This window comes from Alosa alosa, chromosome 7 (genome assembly GCF_017589495.1).
Source record: "Alosa alosa isolate M-15738 ecotype Scorff River chromosome 7, AALO_Geno_1.1, whole genome shotgun sequence".
Classification (NCBI taxonomy): domain Eukaryota; kingdom Metazoa; phylum Chordata; class Actinopteri; order Clupeiformes; family Clupeidae; genus Alosa; species Alosa alosa.
This window is the reverse complement of record NC_063195.1, coordinates 14391163-14416345: the sequence shown is the minus strand read 5'-3', so window position 1 is coordinate 14416345 and position 25183 is coordinate 14391163. Positions and strand designations below refer to the sequence as shown.

The following is a 25183-nucleotide window of genomic DNA, read 5'->3' as shown; positions in this document are numbered from 1 at the left end:
AAAAGGGAAGCATTAAACTCTAATGACACCATGTCCATTTCAATACTAAAACAAGAGGCTACATTAAGATTAGGAGGAAAAGATCAGGCAGTGTGCCGAGAGACCTGCTCCAATAGTATGTAAGTTAGTAAGTAAGTATATGTTTTGATCCCGTGAGGGACATTTGGTCTCTGCATTTATCCCAATCCGTGAATTAGTGAAGTCGAACCGGCAAGCCCAAAGGCCGAAGCCCTAACCAGTATGCCTTGGCTGCCCCAAAAGGCAGGATTTCAATATTAAACCACACAATGATCCAAAACATACAGCCAAACAAGGCAAGAAATGGTTAACAGAGAACAATATCAACATTTTAGAGTGGACCTCAATCCGTCAAAAAAGTGAGCACAAGGCCAAAGTGATGGCAAATAATCGTTCCTGCCTCAAAACCCAGATTGCTGCTAAAAAGGTGCAGTCTACAATCATTGTGGAGACATGAAGAGACTTGGTGGGTATTATGAACCATTTTGAGAGCTGTGGTGGTAAATAAAGATGTTTCCAGTGATTGTTTAAAAAGGGTATGAATAATTTTGAACACGCAATTTTTCATAAAAATGTTAAAAAAGATAAAAACACTTTTTTTTATTCCATGTTTTTACTACATTGTCTTGCAACCTTTTGGCAAGTGTAATTTTAAGTAAGAACAAATGTACTGGTCAAGAGAAAATCAATATTTGCCAGGGGTATGAATCATTTTGTTCTTAACTATATCTTTAAAAAGTCTAAAAAGTGAACGTCTTGTCAAATTAAAAGATAGCTAGGCTATCATAAAAAAGTTGCATTGTTTGCATGATAAAATGTAATCAGGTAATCCCTAACAATGTAACTGTAATCTGATTAAACATTTTTTTAGTGTAATCTGGGCTGATTATAGTTACTTGATTTTTGTAATCTGATTACGTAATCGAGATTACATGTAATCCGTTACTACCCAACCCTGGTGGGGGCAGTGTGCTGTAAGTGCTGTAGAGGATGTGTGTTGGAGAAGATCCTGAAGACAATGTGCTGTGTATGTAGGGAGAGGGGGGGCAGTGTGCAGCAAGTATGTAGAGGAGGCTTACTGTAGCAAACAGTGTGCTGTATGTATGTGAGGTGATGACAGTGATGATGTAAGTGTGTGTGTCTTTTGTGTGTGTGTTGGGGATGGGGGTGGGGTGGGGGTGGTGGGGGGCAGAAAGGCTAGGCAATCAAGGGCATGGGTAGATGGAGGAGAAATCAAAATAATAAATAAAAAGTTCTATGGAGATGTGCAAAAGTTGGAGAAAGTCAGATATGTGTGTGTGTGTGTGTGTGTGTGTGTGTGTGTGTGTGTGTGTGTGTGTTTTGACGTGTGATGAAATAAGAAAATAAATAAAAGGTCTGTAGCATAGGGAGAGGAATGTAAAAGTGCTAAAAGTCTTGTAAGTGTGTGTGTGTGTGTGGTGGGTCATGAGTGCTGAGGAGTGAATGAGTGCAAAGTCAGTATAGTGTGAGTTCAGAGTTGGGAAATGTTTGAGAGTGCTGAGGAGTGAATGTGTGCAAAGTCAGTATAGTGTGAGTTCAGAGTTCGGATGGCCTGGGCATAAAAACTTCTCCCGAGACTCTCAGTTCTGGCTTTGTGACTACATAGGCGTCTTCTTGATTTCAGCGGTAGGAATAATCCATTGTTAGGATGAGAAGAGTCCTTCAGAATCTTTTGGGCTCTTAGGAGTACTCTTCTGGAATAGATATCTTGTAGAGCAGGGAGTTGAGTTCTTATAGTACGTTCAGCTGAGCGCACTACTCTCTGCAGAGTACTACAGATTATTATTACTATTACTATTACTAATATATATATACATACATTGCAGATCTGGGAGCCCTCCTGCATGGCTATCAGGACAAATGCGGTCATGGAAGCATCCGAATCCGTCCCAAAGACATCCCCCTACAAAGAGACGTGTCAACATGCAGTTTAGTGAATATCTACACTAGAAACAACCACAATAATGAAAACAACAATAATAATGTGCAATTGTTGACAGTAAAAAACAGTAAAAAATAATGGTAACACTTTATTTTAATGTGTCGCTGTTACAGTGTACCTACCTAATTAGGTACAGTGGTACAACCTGTGTAACAACATGTACTATCAGGTACTATCATTGTACTTGCATTATGTATTTGTGGGTACCTACATACAGTTGTTACATTGTAATACTGAATGCTTTTACAAAACCTTGCCAATTTGCCTACATTTTCATCAGAGGCAAAGAGCTGACCTGAGACCTGCTGGATGGGGTAAATCTTGTCATGATAGATTTGATATACAAACCATTCTTAGCTCCAGTCAAGGACTCATTGTCTTCAGTGTACATGTAACAGCTGTGCTGCTACAACCTTGTTACTCTTTGATACAGTGGAATAAACCTATTAAGTGTACCAGTTAATTACTTACATGTACATATGACATGTATGTTATGTCTTCAATGTGATGGAACAGGTCTACTAATTCACTACATAGTACATACAGTATATCAACTGTGTTGGTACACACTTATTGCTCTTTGATACAATGGCATAAACCTATTAAAATGAAGTGTGCCAGTTAAGTACTTACATGTACATATTATATACATCCTGCCAATGTCATGTATCCTGTAATTGATGTGTTGAAACGTGTCTGCTGTTACACCACAAAGTACATGTGAATTAGTAGACCTGTTCCAAGACATCGAAGACACAACATACATGTCATATGTACATGTAAGTAATTAACTGGTACACTTAATAGGTTTATTCCACTGTATCAAAGAGTAACAAGGTTGTAGCAGCACAGCTGTTACATGTACATTGAAGACAATAAGTTTGGTTTAATTTTTTGTTGTTATTTTTCATGTTATGAAACATTGTGCAATAAGGGGTCATTTTTATAGGATGTTTTTGCATTTACATTTTAACAGAAAAAAGGATATAAGATTGTTCTATTGAAGACGAGCGGAGGATCGACATGTTAAGATAAATTGTGGTTTATGCAGTGGAAAGCATACAAAATCGGGGTCAAATGTCATACTGTTATTCTTGCTGTTTTTTTTTTTTATTGCATTTGGAAACTTACTTTTTCTATATTAATATTTTTATAGACACTCAAGATGCCACAGGATGAGGATGAAGATGAAACTCGGTGTAAAACATGAAACGGTGTAAATAATGTCACCCATCAGCTGGTGAAATTATCTATGGTCCAATCACCACAGGGGTGCCCCAGGGCTCAGTACTGGGGCCACTTCTTTTTGGTATTTATACCATCTCACTGGATCCAATTATCCGCTTGCACGACTTTTCATCTGCTATACAGATGACACACAGCTCTATCTGTCATCCCTACCTGATGACCCCTTGGTCGCATTAGATCCAAATGGTTAATTCTTACCTACAAAGTAGTCACTGACTTGCACCCTTGTACTTGAATGGCCTTATTCAGGCATATGTGGGTCACAACCTCTCGACCGCTGCACTCATCTAATTAACGCTGCCTGGCTCTGCTACCCATACACTCATGACAATCCAAACATTTCTCTTTGTTTTTCCCTGTTGGTGGAATGTGCTACCAGTTCCTCCCAGGGCAGGGATATCCATCTACAGTATCTTCAAAAACCTCCTGAAGACCCAACTGTTCTGAGAGTACCTCCTCTCTTAGCACTACTAACAGCTGGACATGCTTACTCAAGCACTTACCACTACCTTTTTCCCCTATCCTGACTATCCCTCTTCTCCCTCCCTTGGCTTTGCTTGAACTGTTATTCTATTCTATGCTAGTCGTACTTATTGCTGCACTAACAATATCATAGTGGGACTGTACCTTTATTGTACCTTAATTGTTATAAGTTGTTGTAAGATAAAAGTGTCGGCTAAATGACTAAGCCTAAATGTAAATCCCTAACCAGGAAATCTGCTTGGACAATACCTCATATTGGCCAATAATGTATGACAAGAAGGACAGGTGCAGAGTTCCTAGGTGCACAGCAACACCCAGAGTGTACAGGTAGTTCCTGGAGGACTGTCCCCCACAGTCCCCTGAGTTAAAGGGAAACTTGGCAGGATTTCCGCCTCTGCTGGAGAAATTGTGCATTATGCTATTTCAAACTGTGGAAAAAGGTAACATGGATTTGTTTACAAGCTAGCAAAACGGTTAGCATAAGTTTGGCAGACAATGTGGATGTTACAAGGTAAGAAACACGATTTAAAACGAGTTTCTTGTTTCTCACTTCTCTTTCCGGGACGGTAGTCGCAATGTTGCAAGGTTGGTTTTCCGCCTGGGGACGCTAGGGGCAGTGGGAAAAGTCACCATTTTCACCGGAACAGGTCATTTAACCATCCAAATGATTTCTAAACGGGTTTATTACGTTAAAATAGTTGCCAAGTTCCCCTTTAAATCCAATAGAGCACCTCTGGGACATTATGATTTGCTCCATCTAACACATGCACCACAGACTGCCAAAGAGCTCTGATCTGGGAGCAGATCCCCCAGGACACCATCCGCCGTCTCATTAGGAGCATGCCCCGACATCGTCAAGCATGTCAGGGCCATACAAATGTATCAATCGGTAAACCGGGTGTCACATAGGGCCCCTTGTCTCTCAGGTTTATAATGTTTACTGGGACGAGATGATTCTGAAGTGTAAATCTTGCCCCATTAGCTCTGATAACACAGCTCTTTACCAATAGGTTAAAACATGAAAGTTCATTCACAAACATGCAAGCCTCTCATCATCCAAATAAGTAGTACTGGTACAAGAGTCCCTTAACTTTTTTTAGTATAAAATGTTTTATGGCCTTTGTGTGTTCTAAATAATTTGTTGAATAAAATGCTTAGAAGAGGATTTTCTTATTTGATTATCCGGAACTGGTTTATGCTATGTGACACAAATCATGTCATTTTGAGGATGAGATGAGCTTGATTTAACTTTTACTTTAGACAAAGGTGTGTTTACTTTTGACATAATGGCACAGTAGGTAAGAATATCCTGTTGTGTGCTACAGGTTTGAGGAAACACAATATGTTCAGATCTGATCCTCTGGACAGTGAGTGACCAGAGGTCATATGTGAAAGCAGCTATACATTATACACATAACTGCATGCATAAAGATTTATCATTATTGTGATATGGGCCCCAGTATTTGCTAAACTGAAATGGACAGAACAACACAACATGACAACCTACTGAATCTATATAACGAAGAACAGCCCTCTCCATGAAGATGCCATCTGGCTGCTGCCTGTTCAAGATCAGCCACCTGAGGGCGCTGCAGATCACATTGTTGTCAACGCTGATGATGTCACTGGCCATGGAGAAGACTTTAGCTACATAAGCTGTGAGCCTGCCAAGGGTAATCAGAATCAGCTTTATTGGCCAGGTTTGCATACACAAACAAGGAATTTGACTCCGGTTAATCTTTGCTCGCAAGTACAATATTCACATTACTGTGCATATAAGGACACAAAAAAAAAGAAACATAAAGGAGTATAAAAAATAAAAACAGAACAGTAAGAATAGAATGAAGGCAGTATGTCATCCATGTATTACTTTTGCAAGGATGTCAGGTCAAGTAAGTTTGAATCAACAAGAGCAGTGGAAAAAAGCCTTTCACATCTTGATTTGTAAGATCTGAAAAGCAAGTAATAAAGATAGATAGATAGATATATAGATAGATAGATACTTTATTGATCCCCAAGGAGAAATTCAAGGTCTCAGTAGCATACAGACATCACACACAACATACACTTACAGCAGAAAAAGTAATATAAAAAAACTCCATTCTACAATAGAGACAGTAGAAGATAAACATGATACAATGTTTATAAAACATTATACAAATACTAAATATACTATATAAACTAAATCAAATATCAACATGGTGTGCTTAAAGACTGATTAGGCTTACTCACCATGTTCCAGGGAGTGTATTGGTGTATACTGCATAATATCCATCTGGTTTGCGGTGATTGGAAACCTGATTGTTATAGCCTAGAACATACAAAACAAACAAAATGCTATATTATATATGCTAATTTACAACAGTCTTTGTAATAGTAAACTAGACTGTGTTCTTTCTTACCCAATACTTATGTAGTTTTTTTATTCTTAATGCATTGTGAATCATACTGGGTCCAACTATCTGCTCGCACAAGCCCTACAGTATTTACATGGACACTTTTAATCTGATTAAAACGGAATCAATTGGAATAAAAATGCCTCATGTAAAAGGTGCCGTCTCGGGAGGAGGTTGTGTTGTTTGTGTTAATGCTTAAATTTAAATTCATTAGCAGACACTAATGTGCAAAAAAGGAACATTATATTTTAACAAAGGACCAAATGAAATACGCCAGAGGGTAGCTCACCCCTCCCTTCAGTATTCCCTGAGAAATGTCACGCAGAGTTTCAGAGCCTGGGCTGCCTGCAAAGACTGAAATACTCTGAATTTTACAGTGTTCTCACTTACTGTAATAGGCAGCTAGCGGTCATGAGGAGATGATTGCTGAATGTCACAAAAATGTTATGGGCTTCAAATTGCATAAAATCCTAGCCTGCTCATCTCATTGAGATGGGGTCTGGGAACTACACATTTATTTTCTCGTATTTTAAACGTGGTTTATGAATCCCCAGAGTCATTTATTAGGCGCTATGAATGTCTATCAAATGCGTCTGTACGTAGCTCATAACCGCTTCGTTGTGTCGTCATCGTCTTGCTGTCCCCCCTCCGTTCTGTGATTGGTTAATTTGTTGAGGTGAAAACGAAGTCCATGGAATCCAGGCTGCTTAGCAGCGTGGATAAAATCGTGTGCGCAAGGCAGCAAGGGTAAACCCTGGCTAGTAAAATCCCTGACTGCACCTTCAACATCTCAACCAATCGGATTCAGCCCGATCCGACTACATTTCCAATTGGATCGAGAGAGATGGTGTATTCCGTTCTGATAATTGATTGAAAGATCCACCCATGTAAACAAGCACTCTGAATGTACTCCACATTTCTTCTTTCTGCACTTGTGTTCCAAAGTGATAACGGCCGCCGAGATGTCCGGTTATATGGAATTAATGAATGAGAGGCAAAAAACTGTTTCTTCCGCCGAGTCCATCAAAGGAACCATATGTACTATTGTGGCAAAAACTGGTACTGCAATCACTTTCAAATTACTGTGGTTGCCAACCCGGATGCCAAAACACTACTGACTTTGTAATTAGTAGATAGGTGGAGGGTGGCGCATCAGGCCAAAACACAACATGACATGTCAAAACACAACATCAACATCTGAGGGCTGCAACTTCACTTTTTAAATGACAATATCCTGGCCGGACTATATTGTCAGATTGTCAGTGATATAAGTATTCGAAATGAACATGATTTCTTATGTCTAGTGACATATCAGGGCCATTTTATGATTAATTGAAATACATTTCTTACATACGGTTCCTTTAATTCTGTATAATGGGACACCTCAAAGGCCGTTATTCCCCGGTTGCCACTAGGCAATAATCATGCCTTCACGCAAAGGAAACAATCGGTTACATTTTAAAAGAAGCGGATTTGTTCAGTTTGTTGTACAACTTCCTTTGGTCCTCCTAACAGTGATAGCAGTGGACAGTAGATCACTGCAGTGGAGCAGTGGTAACTATTTCAACCATAGTTCATTCACCATTCATAACCATTGATATGGAACGGTGGACTTTTTTACCACACTGCAAAAAATCATAGAATTTTAGAATGTAAGTGAGAGAAATAATGTTACATCAAGCACATGATTTAAGTTTGTTTGACCTTGTTATAAGTGGAAATCTTCTTGTTCTATTGGCAAATCTTGTGAAAGTGAAAGTTTCTTGGTTTGTGGAACTATAGAATACGTTAAATTATCTGGCAAAATTTGCCAATAGAACAAGAAGACTCTATACCTTGTTGTTACACTATGCTCTATTTTCTTTGCATTTTGCCATTTGTTCAGGTAAGGAAAGGGGTGTTACTTTAAGTCTTGCCTTTTTTAATAAAGTTGATAGCCGTATCACGTTTATCAACACCCACTGTATCCCACTGCTTGGTTTTGTCCAGGTAATGGGCTGCAATGACGGGCATGGTTGTGTAAGCCATATTCTGTTCAGAACACCCAGATGGCTGTCGGATTAAGTTCTTCATGACCTCTCCACTGATGGCCTTCTCAATGGTAACACCCAAGTCATCACCTAGAAGAAGAAAAAAAACACAGGCAAAAATGCATAGCAAGGAAATGCACATTATTCATTGTTCTTGGTTAAATGTTGCAGCCTTATTTGTAGACATGTGACAAACCAGAAACTAAAAACAGAATCATCCCATTATCTGCTCCAGTAGACTATATTTTCCTTTGCTAGATTGATCAACAGGTTTCATTGGCAGTGTCTATATGCTCACACACACACACACACACACACACACACATTCATTAAATTCCATCTCTCACATCCCAACACTTACTCAATCCCAGTAACTTTCTCAACGACACTTATAAGTTGTTATAAGATGTTTTTGGTCGAACCTTTGTACTGTTTTGATATTTCTGCTTTGTAGCATCTCATTGGAGCAAACTCATTGGAGTTTAATACAGTAATTTCCTGTGTATTAGCTGCATTGTGTGTAAACCGCAAAATAACTTGTACTTTGTATTTTGAAAACACAAAAAGTATTATAAAGTTATTTGGATACATGCTGTGACTATCAGTTCATAACATTTTCAATAGTTTACCTTGAACTGTGATGTATGTATTCGCTGGGCTGTCAAGTACTTTCCGTTTTGAGTCTATAGCAGGGATTGTATTTGTCTGGATTCCACCTGTTAATGTAGAAGAACATGTAACATCTTAATAAAACCTCATTGTTAATATGTTATGCATAGTAAGAACAGCAGATAAATTAAGTTATGAATACTTATTTCTGTAGAACATGCTCAGCTACAAAGCCCTAGAGGGATCATTGCAAGATATTTGTTGGTAGGCCTATATATCCAGGAAACGTGCGCACATTTTACAAAATTGTGTGCTCATTTTACTAAATCGAGCACACGTTTTACTAAACAGTGCGCTCATTTTACTAAATTGTGTTCTCAATTTAGTAAATCGTGTGCACGATTTAGTAAATTGTGCGGACGTTTTACTAAATAGTGTGCTCATTTGACTAAATTGTGCGCTCATTTTAATTGTTGTAAATTGACTGCACAATTTACTAAAATGAACGCACATTCTCTCGATAAACAAAAATATCTTGCAATGACATCTCCTGGGCTCCGTACTCAGCAGTGAGGAAGAAGGAACACATCATTTGAAAATAATGAAAATATGACTTTTACAATTTAGATGAACACATTACCATTGGGGTCCAACACAATTGTTTGTGAAACTTTTTCACGAACACCTTCACTCTGGAAGGAAAAGTGAGGCATTATCAAAATGTTAATGGTACCATGCACTTTTAAAAGAGATAAATGGTTGTATGTTTCTCCACTAAGCATTAAAGGGGTGAAAGAACTTTCTAATAGTTTATTTTGTTTGCCACTTATAAGATCTGCATGATACAACTGACGTCTAGTTTCTATCAAGTTTTTTGCCAAGCAGTGTTAATTTCGATGATAATAATGCTAGCCACCAGCCTTGTCAAAGTTAACCTTGCTAACGTTTTGCGGAGCATACCCTAACTAACCGACAAACTCCCTCAATAAATTAACTACATTTATTGCACACTTGAAAGAAAATGTCTTCAAAAGTATGTTGAAGGTGGTTACATTTATTTCCATTCCAATAACTTCACAAACTACATTTCCGTTTGCACTTGTAGGCTATGCTGATTTTCTTGTCTCATTTTCCTACAGTTTACTGTTTTAAACCGTTCTATTTCTTATCCTGGACTGCCACCTACTGGATAGAAAAGGCAACAGTAATTATGTATTAATCTTATATATTAATCTACAACATGTTTGAATGGTCAAAAAAAGAATAAATCATAGGGGGTATTCCAAACATTACCTTGGTGTTAGGGTAGCCTACTCTGCACATGTCATTGACAGTGAGTAGTAACTTCAGTCATTTGCATTTATCATGCTAAATATCTGACACCAGGCACTATGCTGATGCCTGAGCCGGGAAAATTATAATAAAAGAGAGAGATGTTGAAATTTAGTCTGTAATGTTGGTTTGGCTCTTCATTGATTCTCTCATCTGCCAACCTTGTTTTTAAGATGTTCTTAGCAAAAATGAATGCATGCGATTAATTTAGATTAATTAATCACAGAGTATGTAATTAATTCGATTCTTTTTTTTAATCGATTGGCAGCCATAATTTCAATAATATTGTAATTCATCTTGAAAGAATGTCATATGCATTGCATATCATTCAGGGAGAATGCATATCTTTTTCAGGGAGCATGTATATTTTTCAGGGAGAGCAGGCCTTATGCTTATTTTATGTGAAATTCTTTTGCGAAAAAGCCACGGTCAGTGTTTTTGACATTAAGAATAAAATAAAATACATGTTTTGGTAACGCTTTAGAATAACATACTTATGCTTATAAGGTGCATAATAAGCATAATGTTAATAAAATTCCAAAAATAATTCTGTGGAAATGCATGGATTCCAGTTGCTGCTACTGGAAGAAACTGGAATACATGCATTTCCACTGAATTATTTTTGGAATCTGATCCATTCTCATATCTGTTCATTCTTACTCGTCGCTCGACTTCTCGTGACTAAATTCAAGATGGCTGCAAACGCTAAACTTCGTGAAGATAATGTCTGTATAAATCGTCTTGTAAGTAAACTACCAGTGCTTTTTCAAAGTTCTCAATGTCTCGTTTTAAACGTCAGGGCCCTCGGAAGTCTACCAATGAAGTGTGGAGATACATTGAGCCTCGTAAATGGTGTAAAACAGTGATTTATTTGCATGGCTAGCCCGATGCGTCAAGCACCACCATTGAAAAAGCTGTTGGTAGCATCGGCTAACTAGCGCCAGATTTTGGAGTGCAGGGGACAAGCCAAGATGGGCTATGAGACATACGTTCACACTCGGTATTATGTTTCAACACACTTTAGGTCAATATCACACCGGAATTCTCCTTTAAATGTTAAAAAGGGCTTGCCATAGAGAAGAGGTTCTGTAGTAGTTGCTGTAGTCAGAGCTGCCGTCAGTGAGAGAGCACAGGTTTAAGTTGATGGCATTCTAATTGTTTATTACCCTATTATGATGTCACAAAGCCAATGTTAAGTCTATGGAGAAATTTTAGTTTTTATTTAATATCTCAAAAAGTAAAAATCACAGAAATATAAGTCATAGCAGACAAATTGGATCTACACGTCAAAGTTTGAATCAAGTTTCTACGATAAGTGGTTCAAGTCAAATTATAGCCGTAAGAATCTAACTATAAAGCAAGAAGCGTCTGTGTGTCTGTGGCACGCATATCTCGCTGACCGTTTGTCAGACTGACCTAAGATTTCGTATGTGGCTCGCGTGTGGCACAAAGGTGTGCACTCTCGATTTTGAAGATTTTTGAATGCATATTTCAAAATATGCTTATTTACGTAGGACGTTTATCGCTGCACTGTACTGTTTCCAAGGGAACCAGTTTCAGGGGAGCTCCATCCCATGGATCGTGTACTGACAGGTCTCACTTAGTCAGTCGCAATTTAAAAAACGGATTAGATTACTGGAGAACCGCTTGTGGGTTAAGATGCAAGATGATTATCATGTCTGACCTCAACAATAAAGACTCCCTGTATGCAGTTTGCTTGCATAAAATGATTACGCGGATTTTGCAACAACACGCCAACAAACACGGGTAGGCCTATGTAGTGACCACTCAAAATAAAAGTGTGCAATAAACTGCCTAGCTCAGGCTACTTTGGACTTGAGACTTTGACTAAACAAACGACAATTCCGACTGCAAGGTCCCAAATTGAAACGAGCGATAGGCTAATGCCACATAGCTAGACAACAACAAGTGACAGACTGAGCGACGTCACTTAGGCTATGCTAACTGACTGTTTTTGAGTCACATCGTTGCCAATTTCAAACAATGATGCACCATTCCACAAAATGGTTTGTCTTCAGTATTAGGAAGTTATTCAGTAAGCTTAATACACATTTAGCCTTAACTCAAAACAGTTGTTAGGCTTATGTCATTCTGATCTGTAGAAATGTCACATACAGCCATGCCTAAATGTATACATATGTATTAGAGGCCACATTAATTATAGGCTAATATATTATAATATTCAGTATTCATTATTGAATGCTTAGCTGGAATGATGTTTCCCTATCATCCTACTTTTAAAGCAGGCATACCTGTGGGCATGTAATTGGGCTACGGGTTTTCTTCAGGAATGGCATGTTTGAACGGGCACTGCACTAGTAATAATACTACAAAGAAGATTTGCATGCACGGTAATAAGATAACTACGGATAACAGAACAGTGCATTTTCATGCACGGTAATAAGATAACTACGGATAACAGAACAGTGCATTTTCATGCACGGTAATAAGATAACTACGGATAACAGAACAGTGCATTTTCATGCACGGTAATAAGATAACTACGGATAACAGAACAGTGCATTTTCATGCACGGTAATAACTGCATGAAATAAAGGTTGTCCATAAGTCTCGAAGCTTGAGTCAGAGTCAAGTCTAATGTCTTGAGGTGAAGTCACAAGTCAAGTCTGAAGTCTCTGTTTTTGCAACTTAAGTGCGAATCGAGTCCAAGTCTAAGACTCGAGTCCCCATCTCTGGACAGCACTAGTCACACCGTTATGACGTTACCGACTACAGATTTAGTCTTAGAACCATGCAGCTCCTGAAATGGGACACAGCTAATGTGTGTGTGTGTGTGTGTGTGTGTCAGTCTAATCTTTGCAGCCAACGTTACAATGTATCTTTGTAAACACTATTGCAATGCCTCTTCATATCTGCCTGTTTTAACGGTTATATAGCTACGCTATGACAATGCCGAAGTCATCATTCTCAAAATGATCTATGGCTGTGAGTGAAATGTTTTCAAGCATGTCTGGATAATGGGTAAGGAATGTTCAGAAGACAAACAACAGGCTGCACACGTGTTTTAGGCATAATGCCCTATTATCTGACTGAAAATGCGCGGAACTTGTGCATATTGTAAATATTGTACAATATTTAATCATTTTTCCCGGGGATGACACCCCCAAACCCCCTCTAAATTTTTGGATAAACACAATTAAGCCTAATATCTGTGTCTGTCTGACCCAGCACATATTCACGTTAAACGTGTGCGAGCATGTTAGCTATGGTTACATTCCGATCACACTGTGATCGGACACTGTATTCCCTGCTCCCTACCCACGGCACATGGTGTTAAATTCACAGGGAACTCGATTGCTAAAATAGTTTTATTTGTAATGCACTGCTAGTCTTAGGTTATCATAAAAATGTTTGGATTCACAAGAGTTGTCCATTCAAAACAATGGAGTGTAGTTAGCTTGTCAGCTTGCTAGCTTGCGAGCTTACTAACTTGCCAATGTCAAATAGCTTACACAACATTTCAGATGTGATTTGCAATTACAATAAAGGCTTTTATAGAATGTAGAGTGCTTATTTCTCGCTAACTTTAACAAAATCCAAACATTAAAAAGCCAAAGTTATGTTTATCTGCAAATACGGCCATTTTGGATTATCTAGCCTGCTGAAGTCCGGCGTCATCGAACTTCCGGTGAAGGAGCTGCTGCGTGAACTTTGATGGCACTGTGATTTTAAATACTGGACCACTCGTTCCTGTTCTTCTTTGGTAGCTCGCCACCACAGACTGTATAAAATAGCTTGCCACCCAAAGGATGATTGTACAAAAAACTTGCCAATCACAATAGAGGTTTGCTATCGTTTGTCCAATCAGAGATGCCAAGGAATATTTCGCATTTTATTTCGTCTTTAAGTGTTAGATAGCACGTACAATCTTTTTTTAACCGGCTGATGTAGTAGAGGATGTTGGAGTCACATGGAAGAGAAATGATACGTTTTATTTATTTATTTATTTTAAAGTGTGGCCCCACAATCTCTGTCCAATATGTTCTCACGCATTGCAAGACCAACCATCATTATTGCTCAGAGTCTTTCCACATCTAAATTTCAGGGGCGTTACAAAGCTACAGACCAGAGCTAAATAAGGTGCAGCCGACGAGTTGTCGTCATCTATTAGCTTTGTTGTAATTCGCCTGTTTTACAGCGGCAGTTTCAAGTTGTGAGATTCCTTACGAAGGACAATGAGATTTTGAAGATCCCTCTATGTTTATTTTACGTTCCAAACTGCCCTCAACTATGCCAAGGTAAACTCGGTTTTCCATTCTATCATCTCTTTAACTTCCCTCTTTAAATTCCCACACTTTCAAGGTGATTAGCCATGCAGATTTAGGAAGTTGAAGTTCAAGGAAACTCACCACTACCAGCAAGTCCTTCTTGATTCCATCAGTAACATATTGACCATTCACCATTGCGATCGCCTTCACCTCAATGATATATTTGCCTGGCTCACCGATGGGTACAATCACAAAAGGCACTGCAAGGGTCGACATCTCATCCACATGTACTGTGGTCCGGTACTTGCCAGATTGGGAGGCAACACTGCAAACGCCTTTAGTACTGTACCACTCCACTCGCACCTGTAAGCAGAGAAGGCTGTTTCTGTTTTGTGAAAACAAATGTATAGGGGGGCTGGGAGAAATGGTCACCCCCCTTCCACCCTGCATATCTAAATTTTTGTGACAATAAGTGGGGGGGTGGAATCGTGTTTAAGCAAAACTGTGCACGTTATACCACCCATAACCCCCACGCTTGCTACACCCCTGCTAAGCCACTGCTCATGAAGGTTGTGGACCTTCTCCTGAACGTGGATGGTTGTTCCAACCCTCATCCATTGCTTCATCTCCACCCATCTGGACTACTGCAATGCCATACTCACAGGTCTCCCCTCCAAGGCCCTGGACAGGCTGCAATATTTACAGAACTTAGCTGCCAGGGTCTTAACAGGCACTAAGCCCTGGCAGCACATCACCCCCACACTCAAGCAGCTCCACTGGTTACCAGTCAAGTCCCGCATTATTTATAAAATTCTGCTTCTCACCTACCTCCAAGTCCCTCCATCCTCTGGCCCATAAATACCTTTCTGACCTACTCCCCTACACCTCTCTGCGGTCCCTCCGGTCCTTAAACAAGGACCAGCTGGCTATACCCCGCACCGACTTAAGACCTTTGGGGACAGGGCCTTTTGTGTATCTGCCCCAAGTCTTTGGAACCAGCCCCCACCCCCACATCCGCTCTGTCTCTTCTGTGGGCCTCAAAACTGAGATTCATTTCATTTTTCCAGCTTGCAAGCCAACGGAGAGTTGCTAGACTACCCTGGCTGCAAATTACATTTGCTGCCGCTAGAGTGCGTCCAGATTTCTAGGCTAGTGTTTTTGCTAAGAATCAATCCAATAAATTACACAATGTAGCTTTAAGGACAATCTTGCTACTAACTCAATTTTACAGAGACAAAAAATGCCTACATTCATGGATTCTTGCAACTGGTTATGAATGATGGCCCTGATCTCAATCTGCTCATGTCGCACAGCAGAGTAAGGTAACTTCAAGTCCATGAAAAAGTCCACATTGATCTCCATACTCAGTGTGTCTGACACACAAATACCTGAAGATAAATCATAAACAGGTTGGATTTGGTTAGAGCATTTAAGGATGGTTAGGTGAGAAGACAGCAGTGTTTGGATGTATATGTGATGGATCCTACCATTGTCAGAGAGGCTGATAGCACTAAGTTGCCAGGATGTTATTGAGTCTGGGAAATAACCAATTTCAGTCTTCTCACTAGAGAAAATGAAAGAAAGCCCATGGGAGAAAAGGGTTAAAAATGCTGTGGAAGGGAATATCTATCTATCTATCTATCTATCTATCTATCTATCTATCTATCTATCTATCTGTCTATCTATCTATCCACTGTAATTTCCCAACTATTAGCCAAGGTTTATACATTGATTTTGCAAAATGTATTCAGCTATGAGGCTAATACACAGGGGCAGTTAATATGGTATTAATATGGTTTCGTTTTTTTAACTTGCATAAAACACTTGAGGCTTATACACAATGCGGACACAATGCATATTATGTATATTTCCTTTCAACCAATCATCACAAGACTATGCATCTTGATAAAGTTATCTATGACTTTGGAATTAAAATAACCCCAGTGCTGTCGCTGTCAATCTCTGTTGTCCGTTCTCCAAAGAAATCCGTAACCATAGATTGAATTGTTTCATGTTTCAGAATCTCTATGGTTTAATCCGAAGATCCAAACTACACAGCTTCTAAATGCTCCATTCACGCAGGCGGTAAAACTCGTGAGGCATTCGTAGAACTTGTGAGGTAGCCTATAATGCTCAATCAACTTCTGAAGACGACAAGCACAAAAATGTATTTTTAAATAGGCCGCCAACTCAAAAACAAATTCAATTGGGTGCAATCTACATGAGGAATCTGGTCAGCAACAACTGTTTAGGTGGCTTCTTCTCCTAAATCTCTTGGCTAAAATAAAAAACAATCTTCAGAATAATTACGAGTGGATAGCCTATCCACTGATTTATGATGACTTCTTGAAGAGGTCAAAAGCCAAAACAGGAAGTCATCAGAGGTACAGCAAGCATCTGAATGAGGAAGAATGATGCACAGCCTACACATTTGGCCTTCAAAATGATATTTCTAGATCGTTTTACAGTAAGATATGTCAATGAATTATAGATAAGAGGTTTTAAGGAATGTGTTCGTGGTGAAATTAGAAAATACATAATTTAGTTATTTTTTGACCCTCTCTACATTTAAATCGCTATATCTCGAAATAAACCCTTTCAACAAACAAAAAAAAAAACAATGCTTGAACGTTCTATTTGGTTCCCATATGGTTTGGTTTAACATATGGAATGTTAAAACGGAAGCCTTGTGGGGCCAACTATGATGCTGATAATGGAACTCTCCTGAAAGGGTCTATAGATTTCCGCGACACTGGACTGATTTTGTCATGGCACGCCCCATATATCTTATCAGTCAATCAATCAATCAATTCCATGAATGTCTGCATGTCTGTGGGTCTTCCCATAACATTCGTCTGACTGACTTCACACTTTTCCGGTTTCTTGCTAAGGGCACCGGGGATTGTAGTGTTGAGTTTAGACATCTATCAACAAATTAATAGAACATATATCATTTATGAGAATAATAAAGTTAGACAATAAATTCATCTAACCAGTTTTCTTTTGAGCATTTGTCAAAGGGCACATCTTTCCAAAGCCAGCTCTCAGGGAAATTTGAACGTGATGTTAAATCTTGAATTAACTCATCCAACAGGTCATCATCTTCCTGAAGATCACCTATTAACACAGACAGAAGTAATGCATTTGTAACTTAATACAATCATGCAATTACTCAAACATATAAATAGTGGAACCATGCATATGACATGGTTAGCACATGCATAGCAGTTTGACTGTAGTGGTCATAGTCTCTGGATAGACTATCTATTAGGACAAAAATAGTTCAGTAGTCTGCATATATTGTGGTAGGCCTACTGTATATTGTCTTGCTTAATGGAGAATGGTTTGTGAAATGTGAATGAAAAAATTATGCTAATTATGCTAATTACAAATACTGTCAACCCTATATTTAATTGAAAATACTGTAGTTCAAAGACAACCTATGAACTGTTGAAGGAGAGAAATTGTATGGTGTTTGCATTTTTACCACTGTGTAGCTTCACCTCTTCATTTAACAACATCCTGTACATGTTTAGGACTTGAGACCAGTTGCTAGATTTTTGAGAATGAAATGTAGTCCCATTCCTGCCCAATATAGGATTCAGCTGATCAACAGTCTGTGTTCTTCTAAATCATGCTGTTAATTCCGTAATGCTCCCAATTTGACAGGTCTGGACTGCAGATAAGCAGTTTTAGCTTAGCTGGACTCTTTCTTTATAACTAAATAAATTTGGGTGGAATTAAATTTGGCATTGTTTTCCTGAAAATATTCAAGATCTTCCCTGAAAGAATATTGTCTGGATGACAGTATACTGGATGTTGCTCAAAACCTGTGTACATCAGAATTGAGTGTTCCTTGTCAGATGTGCAAAATGTGCATGCCATAGGCACTAATGCACCTCCACACCGTCATGGATGCTGGGTTTTGAACTGGGGGTAGTTTCTAGAAAAGTTAGCAACGACGTTGCTCAACCACCATGGTACGACGCAACTTGCGACCAAACAACGACACTGTTACATCTGTTTCCAGAAAGCATCGTACCTGTGTCGCAATTCGCTACCTCCGACGTCCGAACACCATAGTTCCAACAACGTTGTTGATGATGCAGCGATACATATCATTGGTGGAAACAGTGGAAACGTGTAATACCCCACCCCCTAGAAATGTTCTGTCACGGCCTATGTCGACATGTTTCTAATCTAAACCGAGTGATTAATGCTGGTATTGTCATTGCCATCAGCCAAAACCTAAACCTATTGCAAGCATATAAAATAGTTAACTTAAGCAGCAATATGAGTCATTATTTGTGTTAAATATCTATGTGTTGGAGAAAATATATAGCCTGGACAAATATCTGGGTATCCCATAGGTTATCAACTGTCTCGTGGCTTAACGGGTAGCGTTGGTGCACTCTTGGCCTTCGGCCAGAGTTTGCATCCTATCTCTTCCTTTTATCTCTGAGTAAGAGTAGGCCTACAAGACACAACAATAGGTTTTGACCATACATATTTATGTATATAGTTACTCTACATCGAGAGTACAATAGGTAGGTACAATAAATAAAAAAACAATTGAATCTACGTGTCACACTAGTTCACCTGCAGGTAGCGAGAAGCAAGAGGACAATCTCACATCATAAGAAAATCGAACCTACAACGTTGGGATAATAAGTCATCTGCTTTAGCCACTACACCATTTAACACTGCTGTTGTTAGGGACTGTGAAGATTATAATACTAAAAGCAAGGCAATACTTTAATTAACATAAATAGCAAGAATGAGCCAAGTAGGGGAGCAGTATCTTCATCAAAATTAAGCTACAGGATAGATCAATCATTGAGTCACGAGATAAACATCTACTTCGCAAATTTTGGTTAGGCGGTTGTGATTTTTGGTTAGGCGCTCCGGACACCAACAGGAACTACCAAGGAACGACACAAGTGCGACTGCCTAGGGGCAGTAGTTCAAACGACAAACTTTGCGTCCTTGTTTTGCGATTGAGAGTTCGAACTACCCTTTCTAGAAACACCAAATCCAAGAACGATGCAGCGAACTACCAAGGTTGCGACGCAAGTTAGCAAACGATGCTTTCTAGAAACGACCCCCTGAGCAGCACTATAACAAGTTGGATACGTTGGATAGTGCAATAGTCCCTCTCCTATTTATCCCAAAGGAGTCAATTGATTAAAAAAATAATTGCAAATATTGATTAGTCCTTACTCCAGGACATTACTCCACTTTACCTGTCCATTTTAGATGAGCTCAGACTCAGATGGTAGCATTTCTGTATCATGTCTAAATAAAAGTTCTTCTTTGCATGGTAGAGTTTACACTAGCATGTGCTCATAGGCGATGGTTATCAGAAATTTCCCTGAGCCCATACAAGAAACTTACAGAAAAAAATGTCTGATTTGAATGAAGTGCCATCTGATGCAAAACAGCATATACATTTACCAATGTTTTTTTTTCAGCCCTGTCCATTGTTTTAAATAATTCTCTGGATTATCTGAATATTTAATGATATTATGTACTTTAGATGATTAAATCCTCAAATCCTTCACAATTTCATGTTAAGAAACATTCTTATATTGTTTCTAATTTGCCCACAGAGGAACTCCTCTAAAAATTTTACTTCTGAGAAGTTAATCTAACTAGTTGTGCCATGTTCCTCCTTCTGTTGTCTTTATCATTATACAACTTTTCCAGCCTGTTGTTGACCCCGTCCCAACTTTTTTGAAACGTACTGCTGGCATCAAATTGAAAATGTGTTTAGATTTTCCAAGAAATAGTCAAATTTCCTAGCCTGGCGGGCCATCCTACATCATTGAAATGTATAGTCTGGAATCGAACCATTACATCGCTTAATCCAAGGGGCGGGCAGAGAATTGTCTTTCAAACTGCCTAGGCATGCAATAGGCCAGCGCTACGACCACAAACGTATCCGGTCGGCAAAACGGCAAATACATCCTTCTTCGAAAGGAATGACTTAAGTGCATTGTGTTGCTCAACTTTCAAAGAAAAGCACAAGTCCAACTCCTCCAAAGTTGACGCCAACGCCGATTCAAACAACCGCTCTTAGAGTTAAGCCATAGCCACCTTCCTTGTTGTTCACCGTCGCAGGACTGTCGTTATCCTGTTAAGCTCGCCTTAAGACTCTCTAACAAAATAGAGCGCTGTGATTGGATGAAGTCCACGGCGTCAGCCAATAGAAATCCCTATGGTTTGATACTAGACGTTAGCCTAGAAATCTAGACGCGCCCCTAGCGGCCGCAAATTACATTTGCTGCCAGGGCTAGTCTAGCAACTCTCCTTTGGCTTGTGAGCTCCAGAAATCGAAACTTAATCAGGCCAATGAAATCGTGTATAGAGTCGTTAGGTGGGCTTAACATAATGATTGATGGCAGAGTTGCAACGGTTTGGCTTGAATTCCCTGCTACTTGAAAACAAATAAGATGGATGTTGCTGCTGGCGAACAGTGTGACACGAGTTAAGCTTTTATTAAGTAGGCAAACGTTTGAACTAGCCAACTAGCTCCGATGGTGGGAAACGCATGGGACTCATAGCACTGCCGCTGTCCTATTGCATGCAGAGGGAATTTGAAAGACAACTGATTATCCCGCCCCTCGGACTGAGCACTGCGAACGGTGAGTGCCCAGATCCTACATTTTAATGTGGGTCTGGCTCGTCAGGCTAACTAGACGTACAGGCTGAGCAAATTAATTTGCCGCCGCTAGGGTGCGTCTAGATTTCTAGGCTACAAAATTCCCTCAACAGTTGATATGTTGTCTTGAACTATTCTCAATATAATATAAGTTTCACATGATTTGTAAATCATAGCATTCTTTTTTTTATTTATATTTTACAAATTGCCCTTTTTCAAAACAACCTTTTACAAACTTTTTCAGAATTCAGGTTGTAGTTGACTGTCTGCACAAACATTTGATTTATTACATTGCGAAAAGAAATAAGGGAGGTAAAAAATTATAATGAGCTGCTTACTGCGTGCCAGCTGGAGGATGTCGTCCCTCTCCTCATCACGGTGTTTAGAAATAATCTCACAGCACTTCAGGAAGGCCACTTTGCATTTTGGGCCGTCCAAGATGAACTCGGCGCGGCGCTCGCAGGAGTAGCCCAGTATGTTCTTCTTCATCCCATCAACGCAACATTGCCTCTCCTCTCCAAAATAATTTTTGGCTGAGGTGAGAAACCAGTGAATGATGGATGGACGGTTAGATGGACAGGCAGGTAGGTACAGGTACAGGTAGGTAGGTACAAGTGTCTAGAGTGAATAGGCATATGATAGTTTAGATTAGTTGAGTTAAATCCTGCAAGGTGAAAAAGAATCAGCTTGCCTGCTGTGGTTTGGACCTCCATTATAGTGACAGCTCGTCGTTTCCTTTTGACCTGGGTCTGACAGGTGGGTGCTATGGAAACACCATAGTACAATAAACATTGATATTATCCACCACTTTCGATAGTCTTCATCTCAAGGAGAAGTTGACAAACGTTTACTCAAGATTTGTATTTGCACCTTTAAAGCGATATGTAATATACTGTATATCTATTATTGTTTGAACTGTTCCTTGCTATGCATAATTACCTTGCCGGACTGCTGTTCCTCCTGCAGCATTGGTCTCAAACACCAGTCCAGCATCATAGAAAACCCCCATACTGTCTTTACCACTGCCAGCGGTGCAGGCAGTATTGAGTTTCTCAACAGTGTCCCAGACCTGTTTGAACACAAGCAGATGCTGACACATACCAAACGCAAACATTTTTCATGAAGAAAGCGTTTTAAAAAATATACAGCTGTGAGGATATTGCTTAAAAAGATGTAGTTTAAACATTCAGGAACTCTGGATAATACTTGAATGAGGAGACTAAATAAACACTAACACTAAAAATAAAACCTCCATAGAAATGCATGGGGTTCGTTCGTAATGCCGTTGGCAGTTGTTTCAAGCGTGGTAGGCTTTAAGAGGTTTCATTCAATCGAAAAACGTCCAAGGCTCTAATTGAGACCTACCGTGATTTGTCCAAACCTGTAGGTACATCAGGCTAGTAAAAGGGATGTGTGTCTAATTAAGACTCTGTTTTTAACCAAGTTTTTACAGTGTTTTCATGTCCTGATTTATTATGCTATCAGAAATACAGTATATTGTGATATACATTCAGTCTATATGAGCCCTCTACTGCACAACGTTGCCCTAAGGAATCGGCAAGTTATTCTTAAGCCCTAAATCCAACTATGTTTCTTTAAATAATTGCAATCAATTAGAATAGTCAAAAAGTATCAAAGAACAGTCCAATTCTGGTCCCAGGAGCACATGATGTGGGAAGAAGGTATATTATTTACCTTAGTAATCTTATTTAAAATGGCTTAAACGGTAAAGTAAACGTTGGCTATACATGCATGAAGGTGTAGAAAAGCTTTTTGTCATGGTTTAATATTTTTGTTTTCTTTTAGTTGCCTCAAGGCAACATTGTGCTATACAATGGTAGGTGGAAAAAAAATATTTTATTTTAAATTTAACGCACACGCACTATGACTTCACAAAATCTCACTCCAGCCAAACACCCAAAGTTGGCAACCCTGCCGCTGCCCCACATAACATGTACATAGGGCATCAGACGTCTCTGCCCAGAAATCTGTAGGCCAGATATAGTACTGCAGCAAGCACTTGACTCTTATGAGGCTTGGGGGGCAGAAATATTTCTGGCCATTTCATTATTATCGTAAGGGCTTACTGTATATTACTATTACTCCGCACAAAGTCTGATGGTTAGTAGCCTAGAGTGACTGTTTTCAGAAATGGCCAGGCTAGGGCATGCTATATAGATTATAACATGTTGGATTATGTCATCTTCACTTACAAACCTAGAGGATTTACAAGAAGATAGACAATAAGGTTATGTTTGCTATTCTGGCCTGCTGTGGCATGACTAATTGCAGTATCTGAGAACTAGCAAGTTATGAATTGCGACAGCTATGGTCAACTGTAGGCTATGTTTGCTATTCTAGCCAGTTTTGGCAGCCTCTGAACGCGCATACGTGAGTTATGAGTTGTTATGGCAAGTTCATTGTAGTAGTATGAACCAGCAAAAAACTACACAGAGCTTCTAACTCTGTGACACGGCTATGAGTTAGTGCAGATGCATTTCAACTGTGATGTTGGCTCTGCTGTCATTAAAACAGACCCGTTTTCCCTCAACCTTCAAGTGTTCAGTCAGAGAAGAAAGTGTTAGTTAACTCAAATAATTTCAGAACCCACATTTCTATTCCTCTTGGACTTGTTTAGTCAGATCATCTCCCTAGGTTAATTTATGTTTTTTGTATGAGGTGAAGTTTCAAGTTTTGAGAATGATAAGTGTGTGTTCATGCAGCACCAATATCAAAATCATTTTAGCATAAATCTTCCATTATTTATTTTTTTATATTTGACATGGTTATCAAGGAAATAGCCTATCGTATATGCTATTGAATTTCTTTATAATGAATAAAAAAGCGTTTTGACTGCCGGCTGCCAGACAGTAGGATGCCGGTGTGCCCTCAGTGGTCCAGTGGCATCTCACGCTGCGTGCACAATATAAAACTTGAATTCAGTTAAACTCTATCATTAGACTATCTGCCCTACAAGATGTTCGGCCCACGAGCCGCTACTGAATACAGAATAGCAATGTGAAACTGCCAAGTCGCAGGATATGTAAAAGTTAGATTTGGTTTAACTATTTATTCATTTCTGATCGGACAAGAGGCATTCCATGAGTAATCCAGAGTGGCGATCTCCCAGAATATCCCCAGTTGGGAGTTTTGCCTAGTAATCACTCTTCATATTGCATTAGAGAGCAGCAATTTCAGTCATAATTGTGTGGGGAAAATGGAGTAAATAAAAAAGTAAATGTTTAATTTGAGACATATAGACAATAGGCTGTACAAGTTACTGGAGGGACAAGCTTCTAACCCTAGAGTGACATTAGCTACGGCAACTCTAGCAATTTGCCACCACGTGGCTGTTACGAGCTGGTAAACTAGGCAGCGAAAGCCTACTCTTAGTACTGCTTAGTAGGTAGCATTAGTTGCTCGCTAACATGCTAATGCAAAGTAGTTGGCTGTCTGTCTGAGTTTTTAGATTTATAGTGCTTATTTCTCAATAGGCCTAACTTTTGCAAAATATAACGGCACAAACCCTGAACTTTTATGTTAATATGCAAAAATACATTGATAATATTTGTCATGAAGCAGGGTTACACTAAAGTGTCATCGATTTATATTCATATCAAAGGTACGAGAATATATGAAGGGTTCAGATGCAAAAGCCTCTAAATGCCACCTATGTCAAAAATGAGATAAAGATGGTGAGGGGATGCTCTCCACACATAGTATACGCTAATCAAATAATTTAACTTCTAAACCCACTAAATACCACTCTCTTCCTGGTCTGAAATATCGATTTATAGGCAAAAACCTATAGGAGCCTGAATTTAAATGCTCATTTAAAAGAAAAGTGGTCAGACGGATTTAGAGGGTTTTGCATCTGAACTCTTCATATTTGAATTTGGGGTTTATACAACTACAGTGCCCGTTCAAACATGCCATTCCTGAAGAAAACCCGTAGCTCAATTACATGCCCACAGGTATGCCTGATTTAAAAATAGGATGATAAGGAAACATCATTCCAGCTAAGCATTCAATAATGAAAAGGCTACTTAATATTATAATATATTAGCCTATAATTAATGTGGCCTCTAATAGGCTACATGTGTAATAAATTTAAGCATGGCTGCATGTGACATTTCTACAGATCAGAATGAATGACATAAGCCTAACTGTTTTGAGTTAAGGCTAAATGTGTA

The 25183-nt window shown here is 39.1% G+C and overlaps 1 protein-coding gene across 1 annotated transcript in view; it reads right to left on the bottom strand.

The window, feature by feature from the left end:
* The window catches only part of LOC125298411 (complement C3-like), a gene marked incomplete in the record, with an annotated part of 101425 nt that overhangs the window by 36431 nt on the left and 39811 nt on the right, over window positions 1-25183 (bottom strand). Inside the window, 13 exon segments of the mRNA XM_048249120.1 lie at window positions 1859-1942; window positions 5220-5376; window positions 5945-6023; window positions 8025-8228; window positions 8768-8854; window positions 9388-9439; window positions 14471-14692; window positions 15578-15717; window positions 15817-15893; window positions 17323-17446; window positions 21329-21523; window positions 21682-21753; window positions 21930-22059. Of these exon segments, the coding sequence (XP_048105077.1) occupies window positions 1859-1942; window positions 5220-5376; window positions 5945-6023; window positions 8025-8228; window positions 8768-8854; window positions 9388-9439; window positions 14471-14692; window positions 15578-15717; window positions 15817-15893; window positions 17323-17446; window positions 21329-21523; window positions 21682-21753; window positions 21930-22059 (1623 nt within the window).